Raw genomic sequence first — 22,915 nt, 5'->3', positions numbered from 1 at the left:
TAAAATTTCTAAATAATTACAATAGAATTAATAATATTCATATTATTAATAGTTTTATACTTTTACAAATTTCATAACGAAATTATACACTAACAATATAAATTATGACTTTCCATATTATTTAAATAACAGAAATTCAACATTAAATAATAAAATGTTATTTCAATATTTCAATAACTAAATATCTTAAATAATTAAAATACAAAAAATAACTAAATAATTACATAGAAAAATGTTTATTTATTTAAATATTTCAATAACCATATATCTTAAATTCAGTATTTTTAAATATTTTATATATTATTTAAATATTTAACATAACTATATTTTAAATAGTTAAAATAACGAAATTATACAATAAAATAAAAAAACATAACATAATATTCAAATTAATAATAATTTAATATTTTTACCAAATTAATAATGAAATTATGTAATAATAGTATAAACTTTAAAATATTTATTAAAAAATAATAATTATATTAGATTATTCAAATTATTCAAATTATATTATTTATGTACAAACAATATAATTATTATTTAAAAAAATAATTATTATATTATTTATGTACAAACAATATAAATTATGATTTTTCAGATTATTCAAATTAAATGTTATTCAAGTAACAGTAATTTAACATTAAAAAATAAAATATTATTTAAATATTTCAATAGCTAAATATCTTAAATATCAAATAATGAGTATTTTTAAATATTCTATATACTATTTAAATATTTCAATAAATAAATATTTTAAATAACGAAATATTTAACATAACTATATTTTAAATAGTTATAATAAAGAAATTATGTAATAAATTAAAATATCTAAAATAAAAAACCATAACATAACATTACAATTAATAATAATTTAAAATTTTTACAAATTTAATAATGAAATTATTTAATTATAGAATAAATTATAATTTTATAGATTATTAAGTTCAATTAATGATTAATATTTAAAATTTAAATAAGGATATTATTTAAATAATTAAATAATATTTTAAATAACCAATTTCACTTATATCAATTAATAATTCTGAAAAATAACTTTCAAAAAATTAATATTCGTTAATAATGATTTTAAGATCTTAATCTATATTTATTATATATTTAATATACTAAACTTAATATTTAGTGTATTTTCAGCAATTATTTATAGTTTTTTTATAAATATGTTTTCAATAATTATGTATAAACCTATATTTGTTTTGTTACTTAACAGAAAATTATTAATAATTATTGGATATTAAACTACTGTTATTTAACTTTTGAAATTTAATTTATTATACTTATTTTATTTATTGTACTTTTGAGATTACAATATTTATTGACTAACTTAATATATTTTTTAGTTTTTTTAGTATTTTTATAATTGTTGTAATTATTTTATTTTATTAGTTATTTATTTTGTTTTCATTATCAATATATTTTCAATTGTTGTGCACTTTTGCTATAAACTTTTAATAATTTTTGTTGATTAAATTACTTTTATTTATTAGAGATCAAAATATTAATTTAGATGAAATTAGAAACTCAGCAATTCAGGTTGGTTGGTCAGGTTGGTTTCATCAATTCAATGAACAAGCTTAGCTTAAATAAATTATTGCTATTTTTGTATTTTAAAAAGTAATTAAAAGTATTATAAAATATAAATAATTAATCATTATTTTAAAAAGTTATAAATATAAATAATTGTATACTCTTGTGTGTTTTATTGTTTAGCTTTCCTTAACAAATCTCGTGCATCGCACGAGTCCCCGCTAGTTTATTATTTATGCAACTATATATGTTGTTTTTACTTTCTAATTGAGTTAAGTTCAATAGAATGTCCAAAACCATATAAAAAATCACACCAAATTATAATAAAACAGTTTGATTTTGGTATGAGAATATTTTACTAGTTTGATTTGAAATCTTTTTTAAACTGTATTGATCCAAACCATGAACACTCGAGGTGTAAAGAGATCAAACTCAATTCAATATCCAATGGATATTGAAAATCAATATTCAAATTCGAATTTGATTAAATATTTGAATATTTGATTCAATTCGATTCGAATTCAACCAGTTATTTTAGGTAATTAATAAATATACAAAATAAATATTTTATTTATATAAAGTATATAATTATGTAACTTATTTTTATAATTTAATTATTATATATATGATGTAAAATATTTAAATATTTTATATTATATATATATATATATTAAATAATTGATCGAATTTGAATATTTATTGAATCAATGTCTTAATTGAATTTGACTCTATTTTTCCAAATCTCAAATTCAAAATCGAATTTTCAAATAGGGTTGACACCCTAAAATTGAACACCCCTGGTATATTTGGTCTCGCATACCAAAGTTTTTTAGAAAATTGTATGTATAATGACATTTCACTAAGTAGTTAATGATAATGCCTTGTTAGGCTCAAAAAAAAAAAAAAACAAAAAAGAAAAGTTCCATTTTGCACTTTGCAAACGAATCTCTCTATTCTCTAACGATGGTTTCCATTTCATTTTTTTATTTCTTGTGGGGTGTTCATTTTTTGGATTTTGAGAGGGGGAAAAGTTGGTAAATGAGATTTTGGCTCCCATTGACCAAAAAAACGATGTTCTTTTTTTAGATTTATATGGAGACTAGGAAAAAGTTTATTTCCTGAGTATACCCATCTCTCAAGTGGATAAATAACTTTCCCGGTTGGAGAAAAATTGCTAACACTTGAATAGAACAAAAATGTCCCTTTTAATAATGGATTTTTATGAGTAAAATGATTATTATCTTGACTACCTAATAAAAAAAAAACATGAGCAAATATACACTTGAGAAATAAAAAAATAAACAAAAACAAGGGTTATCGTCTAAAACTCACCATGGCTTTTCATGAATTCTCTTAAACTTAATCATAACTTTTCAAAATGTCTAGGGAACCCCATGTTAGTGGATTTTTATTTTCCAAAACTCACCATCCATTAGAGCACGTTAGAGGTCCTTAACACAAGTTGCCCATGTCATCACAAATGCATTTTTAATGACCAAACTGCCCTTGAATGGTGAATCAGCCTTAATATACATTTATTTTTTACTGAAATGCCCCTAAAGCGTCCTACTTCTTTATATGTAAGATTTCAACTCGTTGAGTCTTTTTGCTCTCAACGAGTCCTTTTGATCTCAACATCCAGTGAACCCAACCCCCAACCAGGTATTAAGCTTCGTTTCTTTTTCATTCTTTCTCCACCTGTTTCATTTTATTTTCAGTTTGTATTAAGCCTAGTTCTTCTTTTTTTTTTTTTTCCAATTCGCATACTTTATTTTTTCATTTTTTTTTCAATTTGTATTAAGCTGCGATCCTGTTTTTTTTTTTTCTTTTAGTTCGCATACACTGGAAGTTTCTTCCAGTGTCATCATTGCTCTATCCCACAAGTTAATGGAATGCACAAACAATTTTGCATCTCTACAGACCAAGTATTTTGTTACAGTGAAAACAATATTTTGTTACAGTTTTGCCTCTTGCATTCAAGGTTCAAAATATTGATATGCCTGATACTAGAGGCGTATAGGACAGTATTGATAGTTTTTCTTTTTATATTTTTTAGTTTTCTTTTTCAAAAATGATTCAGAGGGGCCGGTTTAAGGTCCATCCACCTCCTGAACTGATCGAAGCCTCGATACACTCTTTGTAGAGATGTATCAGGAAGCTCCCGATACAATACGTATCGCCCAATATGGTCCAATACATACCGATACTTTGAACCTTGCATCCATTGTCATCATTGCTGTTGTCTGGTCTTAAACAGCGGCAGCAACTGCTCTTTGCAATCTAAATTAGGAGAGGAGCCTAAGGCTTGTTGGGTAGAAAATGAACAGAATTCGTTAGATGTGGTAATGGAGTGGGCAGAGTTTTTGGTTTATGGTAAAGCAGAATCTGTAAAGGGCAGCCTACTACTTCTTAAGAAGCTTTTGTGTTGAATGTGTTCTTTCACAAGAAGCAAATAAGTGACTAGTATACTTGCCACTGATCAGACAATCGTTAACGTAGATCTCAAATGGTGACCATCGTCTTTTTGTTCTCACACTTGATTTCGTTCTGATTGATCTCATTCTCTGACGGTGGAAGAAGCAATGGCAATGGTTTTCACGTTCTCAAACAATAGAAGAATCAGCCACAATGGTTTTCACATTTTCAGATGGTGGAAGAATCAACAACAATGGTGGAAAAAGCAATGGCAAATGGCAATGGTTTTCTCTTTCTCAAATGGTGAAAGAAGCAGTGACAATGGTTTCTTTTTCGTTCAAACTATTAGGGTTTTGGGATGAAGAATGACAGGGTAATTTTGAGATATTGTAAAATGAATCGAACATAAGAAAGGGTAAAATAGTAATTTGACAATGCCCGTTAGTCAAATTAATGTTAGACTCCCTGAACGTTTTGAAAAATTATGGTAATTTTAAGAAAATCATGAAAAGTCATAATGAGTTTTAAACAATTTCCCAAAAAACAAACGGGCCTTGATGATAAGGAAATTTCATTCTGCTGACATGTTGCACCCTTGAGTCTATCTTGAATCTATCAAGAAAACCAAAATGTGCTAATTTGCTTAAGAGGGAAAAAAACAAAACAGAATACAAACTTATGGCTATGATTGATTATGTGGGCATTTATTTAAAAAAAAACGTCACCACATAAGTATTGGCATTTATTGCAAATAAAATAATTATTTGATTTTGATGTTTATCAAATAAATGATAGAAAATTGAAACTATTTGATTTTTGTGTACAGAATATTCAGGAAAAGTCAAATTCTTGATCTTCCCAATATTTCTTAAAATCGAATACTGATGTTAATGAATATTAATCTAAAATAAAAAATAAAAAATGCATTTAAAATAAAACTCAATCAAATAATAAAAATAAAAAACTTTAAAATGAAAAAATATAAATAAATATTTAAAATGAAAAAATATAAATAAACAGGCTATCCATAAATACCCGTTCGCGCTTACTAGAAGCTGCTTTGGGATCAAGCAATTCCGGCATTATTTAATATTTTATATAAGGAAAAGGAAAAGAAATCAAAAAAAAAAAAAAAGAGAGAAAAGTGCAGTGTAAACCTTTAAATAAGTTAATGCCCAGATGCTCCCTCCTTTCTTAGATTAGAAATTTAGTGTAATATCTTTCGGAAAAGTACGGACCGTCATTCTCAATATCTTCGGCTCACCACCCCTGTTGAATCATCGCCGACAACAATGGTTTCTCTTCGGTCTCACCTCGTCACCCTTCTGCTTCTTCAAGTGATCCTATTGCTCTCTCACCCTGTCAAATCTGATGGTAAGCATTGTCTCTCTTCTTTTCTTTTCTTAATTTTAATCTTGCAGATCTTTTACTTTAATCGGTTTGTCCTGTTTGTTTTATTTCTGTACCAATTTATATATGTTCATCATTCTTTCATTCTTGCGTGATTTGGGTCTTCATTTCAAGTTACAAGCATATAGGGTTGCATTGCAAGTATGAGTTTGCCGATTTATGGGTTTTTTTCTGATAGAATAACATTGGTTTGGTTGGGAGGAAGATCCTGATGCCTGGTTCTTCTAAAACGCCATTAGGTGACGATCTTAACGCATTGTGTCTGATAAGGGACCTGGATAGAGGAGAATCAGTGTTACTGATTCTCTCTCTCCCCCTGGTAGTTCAATGATTCAAAGAACTGGTTTTGAGATTTTTTTTTCTTTTTTTTTTACTGGGTTCTTGTCTGTGATACAAGTGCTCTGAGAGGATACAGGAGAAATACATCCGTATTTGCAAGAGCATGATCATTACTAGATTCTAGTCTAGGTCTAAATTCTTGTATTTTAGATCTAGATGTCGTTGGGAAGGAGATAACAAAAGATGAGAACTAATGGGTCCTTCAAGGATCTAAGGCTTCGCATCACCTTATTAGTTGTCTCAACTACGCTAGTTTTGCCATGAAATAGAACAGGAGAAGGTTCCCTCGTGTCTGTAAGTCTATAACAAATTGTTTAAAGTGTCATGAATCTGATTCCCACGATCCATACCTTGAATGGTTCATCTTTCTTGCATGTCCATGATTTCAAAATGGATGCATAAAAAATTAATGACTTGGTTTGTAGTGCTCTGGTATTCCTTAAGATGGAAAATTGCTATTAGTCACCTTATATCCAGATTCCTGAGCAAGTGAAACAATGACCAATGTCATACCAACATGCATGTTGTGCAAATCCTTATTAAAATTTAAGTGTGGGCCTTGGCTCAATGGTTGGGTTGCTCCATTGCAACCTGGTGACCCAGGGTTCAAATCTTGGAAACAGCCTCTCTATATGTGTAGGGGTAAGGCTGCGTACAGCTGCTCATCCCCATACCCCGCATTGGTGGGAGCCTTGTGCATTGGTTGCCTTTTTTATTCTTGCCAAGGTTCAAAGTATCGGGCATATTGGCCTGTATCGGTGCTTTTTTCATATTTTATTTATTTATTTTTCAAAACCGGTTCAGAGGGGTTGGCTCAAGTCTTGGCTACCCTCTTAATCATGGTCTGACCCGATACAACCCCTGTAGGGGCATATTGGGAAGCCATCAGCACAATACATATCAGCAGATACGGGCTGATACGTGTTGATACTGTAAACCTTGGTTCTTGCTCCACGAAGAATCCCTGCAGTCCTGCCTAAGCCGTGATGCTAGGGCTGTCAATGGACCAGATATTGGTCTAACCCAATCCCATCCAGCATGAATCTACTACAGATGGACCAGGTCCAATCCAATCTGATAAATAATTTGGACTGGACTGATCCAATTCAATGTCTTATTGTACTGTCCAACCTGTTCAAATTGGTTTTAATTCAGATTGCATCCAACCTGAACCTGGTCCATTGACACCCCTACTCTTATATTCTGTCAATGGACCAGATATTGGTTCACCCGACCCAATCTAATATAAATCTATTACAGATGGACCATTAATTCTGGACTGGTCCAATTCAATGTCTCATTGGACCGTCCAACCCGTTCAAATTGGTTTTGATTTGGACAAATCGAACCCAAAGCTGGTCCATTGACACCCCTACGTGATGTCAGTGTATTGGCATGGATACAGATATCAAGAATTGGGAAACAGATTTACATTTTTTTTTAAATTAGGCCATGGGTGTGGGTATAATTACTGCATCCATTTCCTAAAATTAGATTGTCCCATTATCTTTGATAGTGTTAATCAACAACTCAGTATTGATAATGATTATCAGGTTGAATGTCCTTTTCCACTATTCCCTTGCCTTCCTACATAAAATGAGGATATGCTGAAAATGTGTCAATGGTGTATCTGTGCTATATCCCATCCCTTATACTCACATCCAATTCTGTGGATGCAGGTAATTTTAGCCACATACAGGTAACTGGGTATCATGGAGTATGAGTTATCTCTCCTGGAAATTGAGTTGTTCATGATGTCAAGCTCCATAGAAGTGTCAACGGCTTCTATGAAATCATTCTTTGCAAATACTAAGCCTTCTCAAGATGCATTCACAATTTCTGTTCTCTTCTGTTCCACTTTTACTTTTTCCTTTTCTTTTGGAAAGATTTACTGAAGATACACCCACACCTACAGTAGATTAAAAAATGCAGAACTGCAGAGATTAATGACTTACTGTTTCAGAATGCAACTTGGTTTTCCCCAAGAACCAATCAGTAGATGAACAATTACTCTGGTCATTTACCATCCAATAAAAAATGATACAAAAACTAGTAGAACATTTTAGGTCATTGAATGATTTTCTTCTTGACATTTAGAGAAATCAGCAATCGTTGGCAAATGATAGCTGTAATATTCCTTTTTTAACTAATACTGTTTCTGGCCTGTAAGCATTTTTCTTTGCTCATTTTTTATGAGTTTCCTTTTCTCCTTTGTCCAACAGCAACAATGATGACAGTCATGGTTCATTTTTCTTCAATCGATGCATTCATCCCGGCTAACTTATTAAACCACATTCCTTAGTTCAATATATCTTTATGTGAGGAATACATCTCTGCATCAAGGATTCAGTATCTGTGTGCGCAATAGTTCGGTTAAGGCAATTTAGTTCCTTCAAGTGAAAATGAAGTGGTAAAGTGACTGCCTTCTTAGTTCTTGTGAAATTTTGTTGCGAAAAGGTAAACCAGTGTAATATCCTGCTGGCTGATACCGCATCTTTGTGCTTTTATGGACATAGAAATATTCAACTTTTTTTCAAATATGGAAGGGGAAAGATGCTTATTATAATTATGGTATAGCAGAAACACCATTCATCGCTTGTGGAAAATTCTTGCTGCAGGAGAATTTAAATTCAATACACACCTGTTCTTTACTTCCTTTTCTTGTTCTTTTAACTGTGGTTTCTTTCTTTTTCCTTCTATTGATAATTGAAAGTCTTAAGGCTAAAGTGTTCTATATCCACTGTTCCCTTGCAGATGAGGACAAGAGACTTCTTCAAGATATCAACAGCTACAGGGCAACCTTATATCTGTCAGCCTTAACAGAGAATGACAATGCAGGCTGTCTTGCAGGTGAAATGGCAGACCAGTTTAAGAATCAACCCTGTACCAACGGTACCGGTGCCAACACTGTTCCAGGAACTGAGATGCAATTAGCCAACTACCCAGACCTTCTGAACCACTGCCACCTTAACGTATCCAACACCAGGGATGGAGTCATCATGCCCGCTTGTGTTCCAGACCTGGTTCCTAGTCTTGTGCTCGCCAACTTTACTGGTTCCCAGTACTCATCCTATCTCAATGACAGCAAGTATACTGGAGCTGGCATTAGTTCCGAAGGTGATTGGATTGTTGTTATTCTGACCACCAATACGCCTGAAGGGAGTTATGCGACTTACAAATCAGCCAGCGTGGTTCCTAAGGCTGGAATGCTTTTCCACTTGTTTTCATTGTTCTTGGGGTTGTTTCTTGCCCTGATTAGCTAAGTCGATTGTTGGAAGTTTGTCATTTTCTTTTCTTTTTTTTTTTATACTTAATGACCCTTTGAGGGCGCCTTTCTTTTTTTCTTTCAACCTTTGGGCATGCAAAGAATACTTGAAAAAAAAATGATTCCACGGGAAGTTTTCACTGTTAGGAAATACAAGATGCTATGTGTTCCTTCCAGAAGTGGCACTGATTCTGAAGGAGTTCGCATTACCTGTGACCATGGTCGCAGAAAATCCTGAGACCCCCAATGAAATAAAAACACACCAACGTTTGCAATAAATCCAATGCTTTTCTTTTTTAAGAAAAATTGAAGGCATTATATCAACCGATTTTTTATTTCAAAAGGCTGGTGTGTTCACATTTCTCATCATGGAGCAAGCTAATGTCAATTCACCTTAATTGTCTGGAAAAGCAAAAGCAGTTTTGATTTTAAAAAAGAATACATGTTGTTTAAACCATCAAAATAATGATTTTAAAAACAAAAATAAAATTTCTAGTGCATAAATTATATAATTTTTGGAATAATAGAATATGATATTACTAACCAGGTGAAAACATGTTTGAACCAGAAATTCAAAAATTACTGTTTTGATTTCAGTTTTGGAAACAAAAGTTACATATAACATGTTTTCTGAGTTTCTGTGTTTATGTTTTGAGAACCAGTTTGTTGTATATTCCACTGTTAGGTGGGGGGGAAGCCTTGGGGTCCAAGCTCAAGGGTTCCCCCAACCCAAAATAAGTAAATAAGTCGTTGCTGCAAAAATATTTTAGTAATTTTACAAAATAAACAACAAATTTGAGGAACTGACAAAATCAGTGATGTTTAGAAAACAATGTCAAAAGCATTGAGTGAGAAAAAAATAGAAAAATACGGACAGATTCGTTGCAACTTCTGAAAAAAGTTTTACTTTGGGCTTAAGAATTCTGGCCCTGGACCGTCATTCTCCGAAAAAAGTTTCGTTTTGCACAAAGCCACAAAAATGCTCATAAAAACAGAACAATCGCATAAAACTGCAAAAATTCCACACTGAAACTATTCAGTATACACTCATAATTGCTCCAGAAGTTCTTTGAGATTGGACAAATTCTTTCACAAGTTTTAATCAATCCTCAAATTCTTTCTTGCAAGCTGTCAACAACTCAAAATCACATAAATCAACTGAAAGGTTTGAGAATTGAAAACCACAACTCCTGCTAGATTTCAAGCTTTTCAGTTCTAAAATCATGCACTTAAATGACTCTTCAATGCAGTTAAGAAGAGTTTTGGTAGAAATCTTACATTGAGGGAAGTTTTATAGGCGCCACTTTAACATTTCTCCCCTTATGCTGTTTCGTATGTATAGAGACTTACAAAAACAGACCTTGATTTATGTACGCACACTTATCATTGAAGGAAGTTTCATTTTAACACTCCTTCTGATGAATAGACATTTATTTATTGTTTTGCTGATGTGATGTCTATTGGTGATTAATAGCGTCTAAGTGTCAATAAATAGATTCATTATTGCTTTTTTCGATTTTACAAATAAATCAAATACAAACATTTTCCAAACACATACTTATTCTCCTCTCTTGGGCCTTGGCTGCGACCCATCTCTCTATCAAGCTCCATGTCTTTATGTTGTTTATGGGATTTAAGCTGAAGTCAATCCATATGGAAAGGAAAACATTCTTAATCTGCCACACCATACCATCACGACTTGTTAAAAATGGCACACATTTTAACGTTTAATAAATCTTCGTAATAATTAAAATCAGTCATTATTACTTGACTGATCTTGACTCTTGAGGCTTAAGTTCAATAGTCTAAAGCTTTAGTTAGTAGTTTAGGCTGTGTTTGGTTGAAGTGCAATCCTATTTGTAGTAAAAAATGCATGGGACCAAAAATGAAAAGAATATAAATTCTGGTTTAATTTTCTTTTGATTTTTAATTCATTCTGTTTCAAGTCTTATTTTACTTCATTTGTACTGTAATCAAATAAAATAAGGCTGCGTTTGAAAATGATGCAAATGGAGTGTAAATCCCAGTTCAGGGTAAATATGCACTCTAGTTCACTTTTGCCTATGTTTGGTAATATTACATTTATGCATTGACAAATGACAAAAAACACATTTCTCAATGTATATTTACATTGATAATAAGATGTAAAAGTACATCAATAAAAAATAGATAAAATTGCATTCAAGTGGGCTTTTGATAAAAAAAAAAGGTCTATGGTTTATTAGAATTCATGCTTTCATCCATTATAGCTAAAAGCCTGTTTGGTAAGAAGATAAATTTGTCAGTGCAAAACTAATCAAACTTTGCAATTTATATAGACCGTTTTACACTCTACATATTTGCATTCACACTTATTTGCATCATTTGCAAACGCAGCTTAAGGTAAAATTTGAAACAAAAATAAATCAGAATATGCACCCAAACCATTTGCATTATCATAATTTTGCATCAATGCAAATTTATTTGCACTGCAACCAAACACAACATTATGATAAAAGGTTAAAGCAAAACTGTCCTCCAAAATGAGACGAGGGCATTTCAAGATTCTAGAAATGTCTTGACAAAGCACACATACATGGGATCACACCCCTGACTCCTCTAACAAGATGGTGAGAAGTGGGTTAATTTGTGACATGAAAGTATAAAGGTCTAAGCGTTTCACAAATATAATATGGGGGCCCAAAGTGTCATACTTTGCTGGCTTAGTTCAAAGTAATTTGAGTATAAGGTTGCATTTGGAATTGGTGCAAAAGTACATTGATGATGTTTTATACCGAATCGTAAAAAAGTGAATATTAATTTCAAAAAGTGTGAAGTTTTACATTGATTTTGTTGGTATAGTATTTACATTGATAATCGATGTAAAATTTTACTTTTGATGAGATTTTACATCGATTTACGACATAAAACTCCACTTAATCCAAATGCCGACAAATCTAAACCAGAATGGGGTTTTACATTAATCTTGATTTACACTTCTTCTACATGATGACAAAACCGAATCAACGTAAATATTTATGTCAATCTTGATTTACATCACTTCCAAACGCAGCCTAAAGCTCAGTTTGCAAAGAGTGCAAATATAAATATGTTTGATTTATAAAAATACAAAATTGATTTAATTTTACTTTAATCCTGTCAAACAAATTTAAGTTGTGATGGGTGTAAAAATGAATTTCAAGACTGAAATTCACCTTTTTTTACATTGATCAATTTTAAGTGCAAAAATTGTGTCCATTTTTTTGAATTCAAACACAACTCTCATTTTGAGTGCAAACATATTTTGAAATGCACAATTGCATTTTTATCAAATGTCCATAAAATTTAAATAGAATGCATAAATGCATAAAACACACATTTGCACTACAAAGTAATCACTTATCCGTTCAATACTCTTAACCAATCAGGTGGTATTATTCATCAAAATTCATGGTTTTTTATCGACCAAAGCTCTTCGGTATCATATATTTTGTTTGTTATGATGATCTTACTTCCAATCATTAATATGCAAGTAGCTAAAGAATGTCAGGCTTCATTCGTGTCTCGTTAAATTATTTACTTGGATAAATTCATTTATCCATGCCAAGTGTTTACAGATAAACACTTATTCGGATAAATGCCTTTATCATTGTTTTTTTATTATCCAAATGAGTATCAAGCGTCTGTTTGGCATCGATGTTGCTGCTCCAGAAAACGGTAATACATCAGTGTTACGTTGGAAAAAATAGTGTTTCAGAAAATGCTTATTTATTTAGAATAATTTTTTTATAAAAAGTAGAACTTCAAGTCACACTTTTGAAATCGAGAATGCATGATTTGGAGCAATACCGAATTTGACATTTTTTCATATTGGAGACCGGATCTTTTCCTCGCACTTGATGGCTCACAAGCGCCTCACAGGCACATCCTATCATGCATTGGGAACATCTCCCATACTTATTGATTATTATTCACAGGATATGCTCCCAATGCATGGTGGATGTGACTGCAAGGAGCAGATCCCATCACCTTAGATTACAGTTTATTGCTACCGATAAAGACATGATGTGGCAATGATGTAGACTTCCTATAACGTTTATAAATAGAAAAAAAAAACGTTTTCTAAAAAAACAGTACCTTCAACCCACACATCAGCATCACAATTTTCTGCAACATCGGTGCCAAATACATACCAAATCGGGAGATTGGTGCGCTCTGTGACTGTGAGGTTCGGGTGAGGTGCGCTCAAAAATCCCCTCAGACCCAACGTGCTTCTGGCTTAGTCCACGTGAAAAATTGAAAATCGCTTGGCATCTCGTGCGTGTAAAACTGTTGATGTTGTTTCATATACAGATCTCCAATCTTGTGAAAGCACATACCTCGCTCCGTATAAGCTCTCCGCGCGAAGGCACAAGGTCCGACTCCGACAGGCATTCTTCATAGTTGTGGTTTTGAAGAGGAAGAGCAGAAGCAGCGAGAAGGAAGTTAGAGTGAGAGAAGATGATTTACAGAAAATGGAGTCTTCTTACTGGTCCAGTGTCCATCTTGGGTTCCATCGTAGCCACCGTCGTCGTTGCGAACTACCTCTTCGTCGATAACGTAAGTCCCATCGAAACCCTAAAAGTTTAGGCTTTTTAGCCTGTATTTGCTTTTCTATTCGACATGATTTCTCCTCCCTTCCTTTTGTTGCATCAGTTCAATTTTCTGTAGGATCGATTGAATCCACTACTGTGAGATATGGGATATTTAAATTCTTTTTTCTTGCGTTTGTGTTTTACTATTTGTTTTGTTTGAATCATCTTATTTTATCCTTTCCTGTTCTCTCCTCTAAGTTTTATGTCTCTAGTATCTCGTCTTGTTGGAATACCTAAAACCAAATCTTCTTATGGAACCTTTACTACAAACGTTCTGAAACCGCATAAAGGCGTTGAACACGCTAAGAACCTGTTTGATGAAACGTCCAACAGAGACTTGTGGTCACTAAACGCTCTTCTTGCTGCCCAAGTTCGAAATGGCGACGCTCATGCTGCATGGCATCTTTTCCGTAAGATGCACCGGACGCGCCATGATCTGGATTGTTACACCTTTACACCTGTTATTGGCGCGTCCACAGCCCTGGCAGACCTCAAGAGAGGTCGACAAGTCCATGCTTTGGTCATCAAAACCGGTGCTGTTTCCGAAACTGTTACACAAACCGCCGTCATGGACATGTACTCCAAGTGTGGACACTTGAGTGAGTCGGTTCGCCTCTTCAAAGAGACAAGATCGAAGGATGTTGTTACATGGAACACCATGATTTCAGGTTTCCTCTGCCATAATCTTACTAGGGATGCACTCCGTGTCTTTGAAGCAATGAGAAAGAGTGGAGTCCACTTTAGTGATTTCACGTTGTGTTCTGTGCTGAAAGCCTGCGCTTCTCTGAAGGCTCTTAAACAGGGGAGGGAAGCTCATGCGTTAGTAATTGTTAGGGGTTGTGATATGCTAGTCTTGGGTACTGCTCTCATTGATTTCTATTCAAGTTGCGGGTTAATGGATGAAGCCATTAATGTTTTCCGCAATTTGAATTGCAGAAAAGATGATGCAATCTATAACTCGTTGGTTTCTGGTTGTGTCCGAAATAGAAAGTACAAAGAGGCTTTCTCTATTATGAATTACATGAAACCAAATGAGATTGCCCTCACCAGTATTCTTTCTGCCTGCTCAGAGTGCTCAGATTTATGGATTGGGAAGCAGATACACTGTGTGACAATCCGTCTTGGCTTTGAGTGGGACACTCAACTTTTAAATACTTTGTTGGACATGTATGCTAAATGTGGTAAAATATCAATCGCCCGATTCTTGTTTGATCGAATTCCTCAAAAAAATGTGGTTTCTTGGACCAGTATTATAGATGCATATGGCAGTCATGGGTATGGTGCCAAAGCTCTTGAGATGTTTGATAAGATGAGCAAGGAACAGACTGGTGTTTCACCAAATTCCGTGACATTTTTGGCTGTTCTATCGGCTTGTGGGCATTCAGGTCTGGTGGAAAAAGGTCGAGAATGTTTTGTTTCCATGAGATTGGAACATGGAATAATTCCAAGATCAGAGCATTATGCATGCTTTATAGACCTCTTAGGCCGGGCAGGTCAGCTTGAGGAAGCCTGGGGTGTTTTTTATGATATGCAAAAGATGGGCAATGAGCCCATGGGTGCAGTATGGGCAGCCCTACTTAATGCTTGTAGAATTAATTTGGATGTGAAGAGGGGTGAGTTTGTAGCAAGACGCCTACTTGAGTTGGAGCCAGACAAACCTGGGAACTACATACTGCTTTCAAACTTCTATGCTGCCATTGGGAGATGGGATGTTGTGGAGGAGTTGAGGAATTTGTTGTGGGAGAAAAGTCTGAGTAAGGAAGCAGGGGGTAGCTGGATAACCATTGAATGCTAGGTTGGAAATGTTGACCTATTGGTTCAAGAAAAATGATATTGATGAGCTTTAAGAAGTGGCCGTGCCTTTAAGATTCTATGCTATTGGCAATGTTATAGGGACAATGATAGGTATTCAGTTGAAGCATCTACTTCATGACTTTGGTGGTTTTCTTGAACACAAATAATTCCAATTACAGTGGTTTCTGATATCAGAATCACTGAGAAACCTACTCTATAATGTGTGATTTCTGGAACCACTTTGAAATCGTTGACTCAATTATTAAAAAAGAATATTCCCTCCATTTTGGCATCAGTTTTTTATTTTTTTGAAATTAGTTAACTGATTTTCCTCTTTGGGTGTAATGATTACTCTTTTACTGACCTTTTGCTGGTATTGTGTGGGGCAACTTGCTTGACAAAACAATAATCAGTCCATGTTGAAGAACGCAATGGTGATTTTCTGAGTCCTGGAAACTAATGAAGTCGGAAATTAAAAACATTCTCTGTTGCCCAGCTTCACAGTAATTATCCACAGAAATTGGTTTGCAATGGTAAACCTTTTATGTTAGCAGCATGTTTAGTACATTTTCTATTACATAGTGAGCTATAGTATGCATTTGCACAATATCAACTATTACTGATAACATACTTTAGGGTGTCATAAATGGAAGACTTTGTTTTTGTTCCCCTTATGTGGTTAGATTTTGAAGGACCTTGGCATCCCTTGCTTCAATTAAGTCTTTATTCTGGTTTACACCCGTTTTGGTTCCTCCACAAATTTGGAAGTATTGCCAGGCTTGGAATGTAGAACCTACAAGTGAACTGTTCATATTGCATTGGTCATCATTTTACTGTGCTCTAGGCAAAGTGAAGAAGACTGATTTCCAGTATTTTAACTGTTCTCTAGGCAAGTTCAGGCTTCTTCAATGATGGGAGGACCAAACCAATTTCAATAAAGTCCTCATGGCTGTTATTAAATCTTGTTTAATCTCTCCTCCCCAAAAAAATAAAAAGCAAAACAAAAAAGGGAAAATGAAAAGAAAAGCATTCAATTTATCTAATTATATTTTTAAGTTGCTAAGTTCAATCACATTGACACTCCTCTCTGTCCCTTTGAACCTCCTTTTGTGAATCCTCTCTTCTGGAGCTAAGAATAAAATGTTTCAGCAAATTGGCATTAGCAATTAGAGAGGGATGCTATAGTGAGGGGATGACAGCATTGTGGCTTCTTCTCTCTTATTGAAAGCTACCATCCAACGGATATTGGAACTGCCTCTACATCTTAAAATTAAGCTCATCTTCGATGGTTGCAGCATAGGTAACTGTATTAATTCAGGAATTCATCATGTGAAGTCCTCTTGATTTACACTGACCACTTGGAATTGGTAACTCCAGCCAAGACGGAAGTTACTCAGTTTTACAAGGGCTGAAATTGGCTGACCGGATTATATAGAGCATAAAGTAGAAGGGAACTCTAGGCTTGTAATGGATGGTTAAGCGATGTTAAGGGATGATAAGTTAGTTTCTTTGATCTACACCCATACTATAAGAAAAGCAAGATCCTTCACATCCAGATTGAAAATCTCGTTCAAATGGATTCCTAGGAGTGTGAACACTTCTGCTTTCTTTCTTTTTTTTTTTTTTTTTTGCAAGGGAGGGCCGGAGGGGCATAAACAATCTGGCAATAATTACATAGTCATGTCACTCAGATTTGGATTGAAAAAAGTTGGTCAAGTCAAATAGTTTTCTTTTTGCAATATACATATACTATTACTAGGAATAGGATAATTGATCTTTATTGGGGATAACCTAGGAATTGTAGTAAAGTGTGCTGTTTCTGGTTTGTATGTACATTGGATATGTTTCCTCGTTTATTTAGCTGACGAAATACTTGGGAACAGTTATGAATTGAAAAAGACTGGCATAATGAACTTGAAAAGATCGGTATTTAGAAGGTTAGTTAGAATTTACTGAGTTGTCCTTTTAGATTCTTCACTTAAAGCTTAAAGAAGCTTCATTTGTAGAAAAATCCTCCTGTTGGATAATGATTGTAAGACATTGTAGTCCTAAGTTAATTTGATGATTGAACTTTTGTTAATACCCCATCTCCTTTAAAACTTGTAGGATCCATTCGTTAAGCCAGAGCAAAGGAAGCAAGAGACATCATCATCCACAAAGTAGACAAATGGGAGGACAATTTATGCCTTAAACCCTTAGTGGCTTTAATCTTCTGTATGTGTGCAGGCAGGCGTGGCTGTGCAAACTTTTTTTTTTTTTCAATAGGAGTTCCAATTTCCAAACATATGATTAAATAAAGTCGAAGTTTATGGATCAAAACTTTTGCTGAGGCCTCCATCATGGATTGTGCTCAAAATCCTGATTAAAGCCTTCTTAATAACGGGAATGGAAAATGCCGGCTTTTATTCTTCTTCTTTCCCTTTCTTGTTGAGATATTAGGTTTGCGGTTTGCCATTAGACGGATTGCTTGGCATTTGGCGATGCTCCTCCAATTTCGTTTTTGTTTCTTTTCCACAGGTTTAGCCGTAACCATAAATAGATCTAGATGCCATGACCTTTCACATGAAATCTATCCGTGAAAGAATATTGCTATTTAGTTATCTAGCAATGAAACAAGGAGAAAAGGTAAATTTGACATTTTTTTTTTCTGTATATTTGGAAGGACGTTAATGTAAATCCAAACTAACAAATCCCTTCCCCTATTCCTAAAATTCTAGCTGGATAATAATTTATAAAACAAAACAATTTTTAATATAGAAATTGTCTCATTTAAGATTTAGCTCCTTGATCTTTTTGAACATTAAAAAAGAAATGATTGTATTGGTGTGTTGATGAATGGTTCAATCATATAACTCGTTAAGATAAAAGATATAAACAAATTTAAACAGGGTTTTATCGTTATAGATTATCTTTTAAAGCTATACATGATCAGAATAAGCTTAAAACAGTACATATACGCGTACGAGGCAAGTAAATCGGGTGAATTTGACCGAGTCAACATTTCTAAGAATTGGGCAAAATCCCTTTGGCTGCTGGTTCCTGGTAATAGCGGTTCAACTGTCTGGCTGGTCCAAGTTTGACAACCCTAGTTGAGAATTTCTAGCACAAGTGTTGGTCATTCTAAGTCCAAAATACAGTTCCAAAAAAGCTATGACCAAGGTTTAAAATTTTGATATGATAAGCTCGATACGGTGTATCGTATTGTATCTTTGAAAAACAGATACGATAATGGAAATCGGACGTCTTATCTTTTTTTCATGTGTATTAGACCCATACCAGATCATATCAGAGTGTATCAGAGGCGTATTGGGGCGTATCGAGAGTGTATCGACAAAAGAGATGTGGCCAAAACTAAAAAAAGGGGGGGGGCGGGAAAAAGCAAGTTTCTTTTCCTTCAAATAAGCCTTCTTTCACCCTCAAATGACTATAAAACTCCAAACCTCATTCCTAGAGTGCTAGATTTGTAAAAAATAATTATAAGAAACAAGTGTAAATCATTCATTTTATTTGAAAATTTTTCAAATTTTGAAAAAATATGGCAAAAATAGGTAAATTTGTTCAATTTTTTATAATATCTTGTGATTTTTTTTCTTGAATGTTTAAATTTATGTTGATCTACATTTCTTACATTCAAAATCAAATTTTTTTTTGTGTTGTTAATAAATTTCTGGAAATTTCATGAAGACATTTGGGGAAATATAAATTAATAAAAAATTTGAAAATGTAATTTTTCTCTGCCTATAAAGACTAAATATGTTTTAGATCTATGGATTTATCTATCATATCCATAGAGCAATTGAAATTTCTTCTTTAGTATTTTTTTTTATATTTTTAGAATTAAAAAATAAAAAATAAAAAATTATATTTTATCATTTGATCACAACAATTGAATATATTATAATTCTATGGATGATCTTTCATATTCATAGACCAATTGAAATTTCTTATTTAATAAATATTATTTTTTTTATTTTTTATTTTTAGAATTAAAAATAAATAACTAATTAATTAATTAATTATATTTTATCATTTGACCACAATGATTGAATATGTTATAATTATATGGATGATCTATCATATCCACAAAGCAACTGAAATTTCTTCTTCAATAACTACTTTTTGAATATATTATATAATGTTTATTTATTTTTATAAATTTTTAAAACAAATAATAAATAATTATTTATTATATTTTCACTTAGAATTTGTGCCAATGCATGCTTTATGGTTGGATAGGAGAATTGAGTTTTTCTCATCCCATAAAACATTAAAATATATTAATTTAATGTATATACACCTCATTGAGGTCTTATATTTAGTGTTGTTGATGTATTTTTATGATTTATTAAAGTATTTATAGTGTTTCCAAGCGTATCTATGTGTATCTTAGTTTTTCTCCAATACGCATGCGTATCCAAAGTGTATTCTGTTACGTCTCTTAAAATTGTCTTTCTGATACACTTGGTGTTTTCAATACTTTGAACATTGGTTATGATGACCCATCAACTACCCAAATTTAGGCATAAGCCTCATTCATTCATGGTTTAAATAAAGTGACTAACGCATCAAAGCACATGAGTTGGGTTGGGCCCTTTGGCTGGTCCACAGTTGGTTCAGTTTTTAATACATGGATCTTAAGTTCTTGACAAACGAAGAATAATGTACCTGGAATTTAACCCACCACATATTCGAATCTTGACGATGGACCCATATCTCACTAACGATGGCCTATTCGTCTACCCTAAAGGCCTAAACCAACGCTTATGATCCGAGCTTCGCAGTTGGGACTTGGATGGGCAGCTAGGCCAGCAAGCGGTGCGACGCAGGACTGAGCGGCGATTGATGGCAACCAGATTTCAATAGTTTTCTAAAGAAAATTATTTATGAGAAAATTCTCGATTAGTATCTGTACATTTAGCTCAGTGTCATTTTGGTTTCCGAACTTTAAAATGCAACAATTCAGTATCCTAACTTTTAACATGCACCAATCCATTACTTGCCATTAATTGGTCGTCAGTCATGTGTATCATGTGATGATGTGTACGATTTATATTTTTGAAAATGTCAAAATTTTCCTTCAAAACATTGTTCATCAGCTTCTTCCTCGAGAATTAATATTAAGCCACAACAATGGTGAGCAATCCCAATCCTGTGCAGGTTTGGGGTTGCATTTGAAACTTTCCAACAATCTAGTCATGTCTCTGTGCAACTAATGACAGCCATCTCAACATTGTCCAACATACACAAACATTTGCACCATAGTAGAAAAAGAGTGGCAATGGTGATTCTTCCATTCCACAAGCATAAGAAGCTCAATGGTGCAATGGAGACAAGTTATTGGTCCCTTGACAAACTTATAACTTATACGGTTTGATAAATACCATATAAGTTTCTATGAAAAATGAAAAAATGAGGGAGCAAGAGAAAGACTGAGGGAGAATGAAAGATCTACACACACACACAGAAAGAGAGAGAGAGAGAGAGAGAGAGAGAGAGAGAGAGAGAGAGAGAGAGAGAGAGATTTTGATTTGGCTATTGACCAAAGCTAAGAGAGTGGGAAAGACGGAGGGAGTGGGAGATTGAGAGATGACTATGAGAGTGAGAGAGTGGGAGGGAGATCGAAAGACAAAGGGAATAGGAGATTGAGAGGTGGAGGGAGCAAGAGATACAAAAAGAGCAGGAGATAGAGACAGACATAGAGGTAGTGGGAGAGATAGAGGGAGCATGAGGTTGAGAGACAAAGGGATGGAGAGATAGATGTTTTGATTTTGATATAAATTTTTTGCTGTATCCAATATAGTGGATTAAGAATGCCATGTTGGCACTAGTCACAATTGGATGGCAGGGGTTTTTATTTTTTTTAATCCATGTCATTTTTTGAAACAACTAATAAAAGAAGAGAGTCTCGAACCCTATTTCCCACTCTTGGCTATTGGATGTGGAATGTCTTTAATTTTTAACTTTATCTCCTACGTTTTTGCTTCCATATACATATGTTGAAAAAGAGAGGAGGATACACACATCTCATCCACTTTGGAGTTTTCTATTTTCACGCCACTATCAACCCACCTTTTTATATGTTTATCATCTTCCCACCACGTTTCATTAGTTGAAGCTTTGTTAACTCCCACTTCTTGAATTTCATTAGAAAGGAATGTATGTGTCAAACAGAGATTTAGAAAGTAATGTATGTTGGTAGGATACTGCTCTGCTTTCCTTCTCACAATAATCCCCTCCTTCCATTTGTATCACAATCATTCTCTCAACGATTGTCTCCTTCCATTCGTATCAAAATCTTCCCGATAATGTTCTGTTTTCGCCATTGTTTACGAGACGATAACTATAGTAATTTTGCTTTGTTGTTGGCATCATTCACAATGTTCCTTTGCTTCGGTTCGCACCAAAGTCTTGCCAGTGATATCGCTCTGGTTTTGTCACGGTAACCACTGCCTATTTTTTCTGTTTTTGGCACCGTTCAAGCAATGATTCTCCAGCTACATCCAGGAAGGCTCTTTCAAGGTTCGAGAAACCATTATCTCAACTAGATCCAGCAACCATTATCATCTGTATTTACTCTATTTTCCATTCTCTGATATTTATGGTCTGCTTTTGTCACAGTCCAAGCATCGACTTCTGTGATCGTTTGAAAGAGAGATTTCACTTTTGATATCATTCAAAAGAGGTCTACTCTTTGGGAAGAGTAATAAAAATGATAAGATTAAAATCCAACCAAATTTCATACCATGCATAAGCTTTATTAGATTTAGCACATACAAAGGGAAAATTGGGATACGTGATCGGGAACAATGATGGGGATGTATAGTAAAGTCCCTACATCAACCCGATCCCAAATGTAAAATATTTGTATTTCAAATTTAGTTTTTTACTATACTTGATAAATAATTGAGATACCCGATTGATAAGAATGAGGAGTGAAGTCCCTAACCCGACCTAACATTGGGGTTAGGGATGGGGAGTATGGTTCCTGTGCAAACTCGCTTTGTTGCCAATTCTGAAGTCTACCATGTCAAGATATTAAATAAATCAAAAAATTAGATATGTAATAATAGGAAAAAATTGTTAAAAATCAAAATAAATGCATCTAATGAAAATTAATAAAAGATAAAATTCTTTTAAATTCAATTGAGAATAACACAAATTAACAATAATTTATCTAACGTAATAAAAATTAGGGCAAATTGTTGAAACTTCCCTTGAAGTTTAGTAATTGCAATCACCTCCCTTGAACTTTTTAATACAGTTGCAAGTAGACCCCCTTTGATAGAATCTTCTTAAAAAAAAAGGCATGAAAATGTTTAAAATACCCATGCATTTCTTTAAGCTTGGCTTGTACAGGAAAAAATACAAACTTTATGAACAACAAAAACAAAGAGAATTTAAAGCTTGACCTTTGAGTGATTGATGTAAAGGGCAAATTTGGAAAATAAATCAATTTTAGAAAAGAGATTGGAAGGACTTGGGATAGTGATTCATATGAAGAAAAATTTTGAAAAATAAACATTTTTGTTAAAAG

At 33.4% G+C, this 22,915-nt stretch overlaps 2 protein-coding genes and 1 long non-coding RNA gene across 3 annotated transcripts; all 3 read left to right on the top strand.

Annotated features, from left to right (window-relative positions):
• Positions 1-4,997: 4,997 nt before the first annotated feature.
• LOC148879323 (putative GPI-anchored protein At3g06035) lies at positions 4,998-9,150 on the top strand. The gene is made up of 2 exons (XM_088960826.1): positions 4,998-5,334; positions 8,464-9,150. Exons 1-2 carry the CDS (start codon positions 5,253-5,255, stop codon positions 8,970-8,972), a joined length of 591 nt encoding a protein of 196 aa, XP_088816952.1. The 5' UTR covers positions 4,998-5,252; the 3' UTR covers positions 8,973-9,150.
• Positions 9,151-13,152: 4,002 nt separating this feature from the next.
• LOC148879321 (uncharacterized) lies at positions 13,153-17,795 on the top strand. The gene is made up of 2 exons (XR_016104176.1): positions 13,153-13,552; positions 17,488-17,795. It is a non-coding gene; the product is annotated as an uncharacterized LOC148879321 (long non-coding RNA).
• On the top strand, positions 13,653-15,665 carry LOC148879322 (Tetratricopeptide repeat (TPR)-like superfamily protein). The gene has a single exon (XM_088960825.1). It carries the CDS (start codon positions 13,790-13,792, stop codon positions 15,380-15,382), a length of 1,593 nt encoding a protein of 530 aa, XP_088816951.1. The 5' UTR covers positions 13,653-13,789; the 3' UTR covers positions 15,383-15,665.
• Positions 17,796-22,915: the final 5,120 nt, after the last annotated feature.

This window comes from Nelumbo lutea, chromosome 1, assembly GCF_056320005.1.
Source record: "Nelumbo lutea isolate HS-2025 chromosome 1, American lotus-T2T, whole genome shotgun sequence".
In the NCBI taxonomy this organism is placed as follows: Eukaryota; Viridiplantae; Streptophyta; class Magnoliopsida; order Proteales; family Nelumbonaceae; genus Nelumbo; species Nelumbo lutea.
This window is presented reverse-complemented; position numbering and strand designations above follow the sequence as displayed.

Excerpts from the sequence above, each read along its gene's own strand:
- LOC148879322 (XM_088960825.1), top strand. The coding sequence starts at position 13,790 with ATGTCTCTAGTATCTCGTCTTGTTGGAATACCTAAAACCAAATCTTCT.
- LOC148879323 (XM_088960826.1), top strand. The coding sequence starts at position 5,253 with ATGGTTTCTCTTCGGTCTCACCTCGTCACCCTTCTGCTTCTTCAAGTG. Across the intron at positions 5,335-8,463 it reads TCACCCTGTCAAATCTGATG|ATGAGGACAAGAGACTTCTT; the intron begins GTAAGCATTGTC and ends GTTCCCTTGCAG.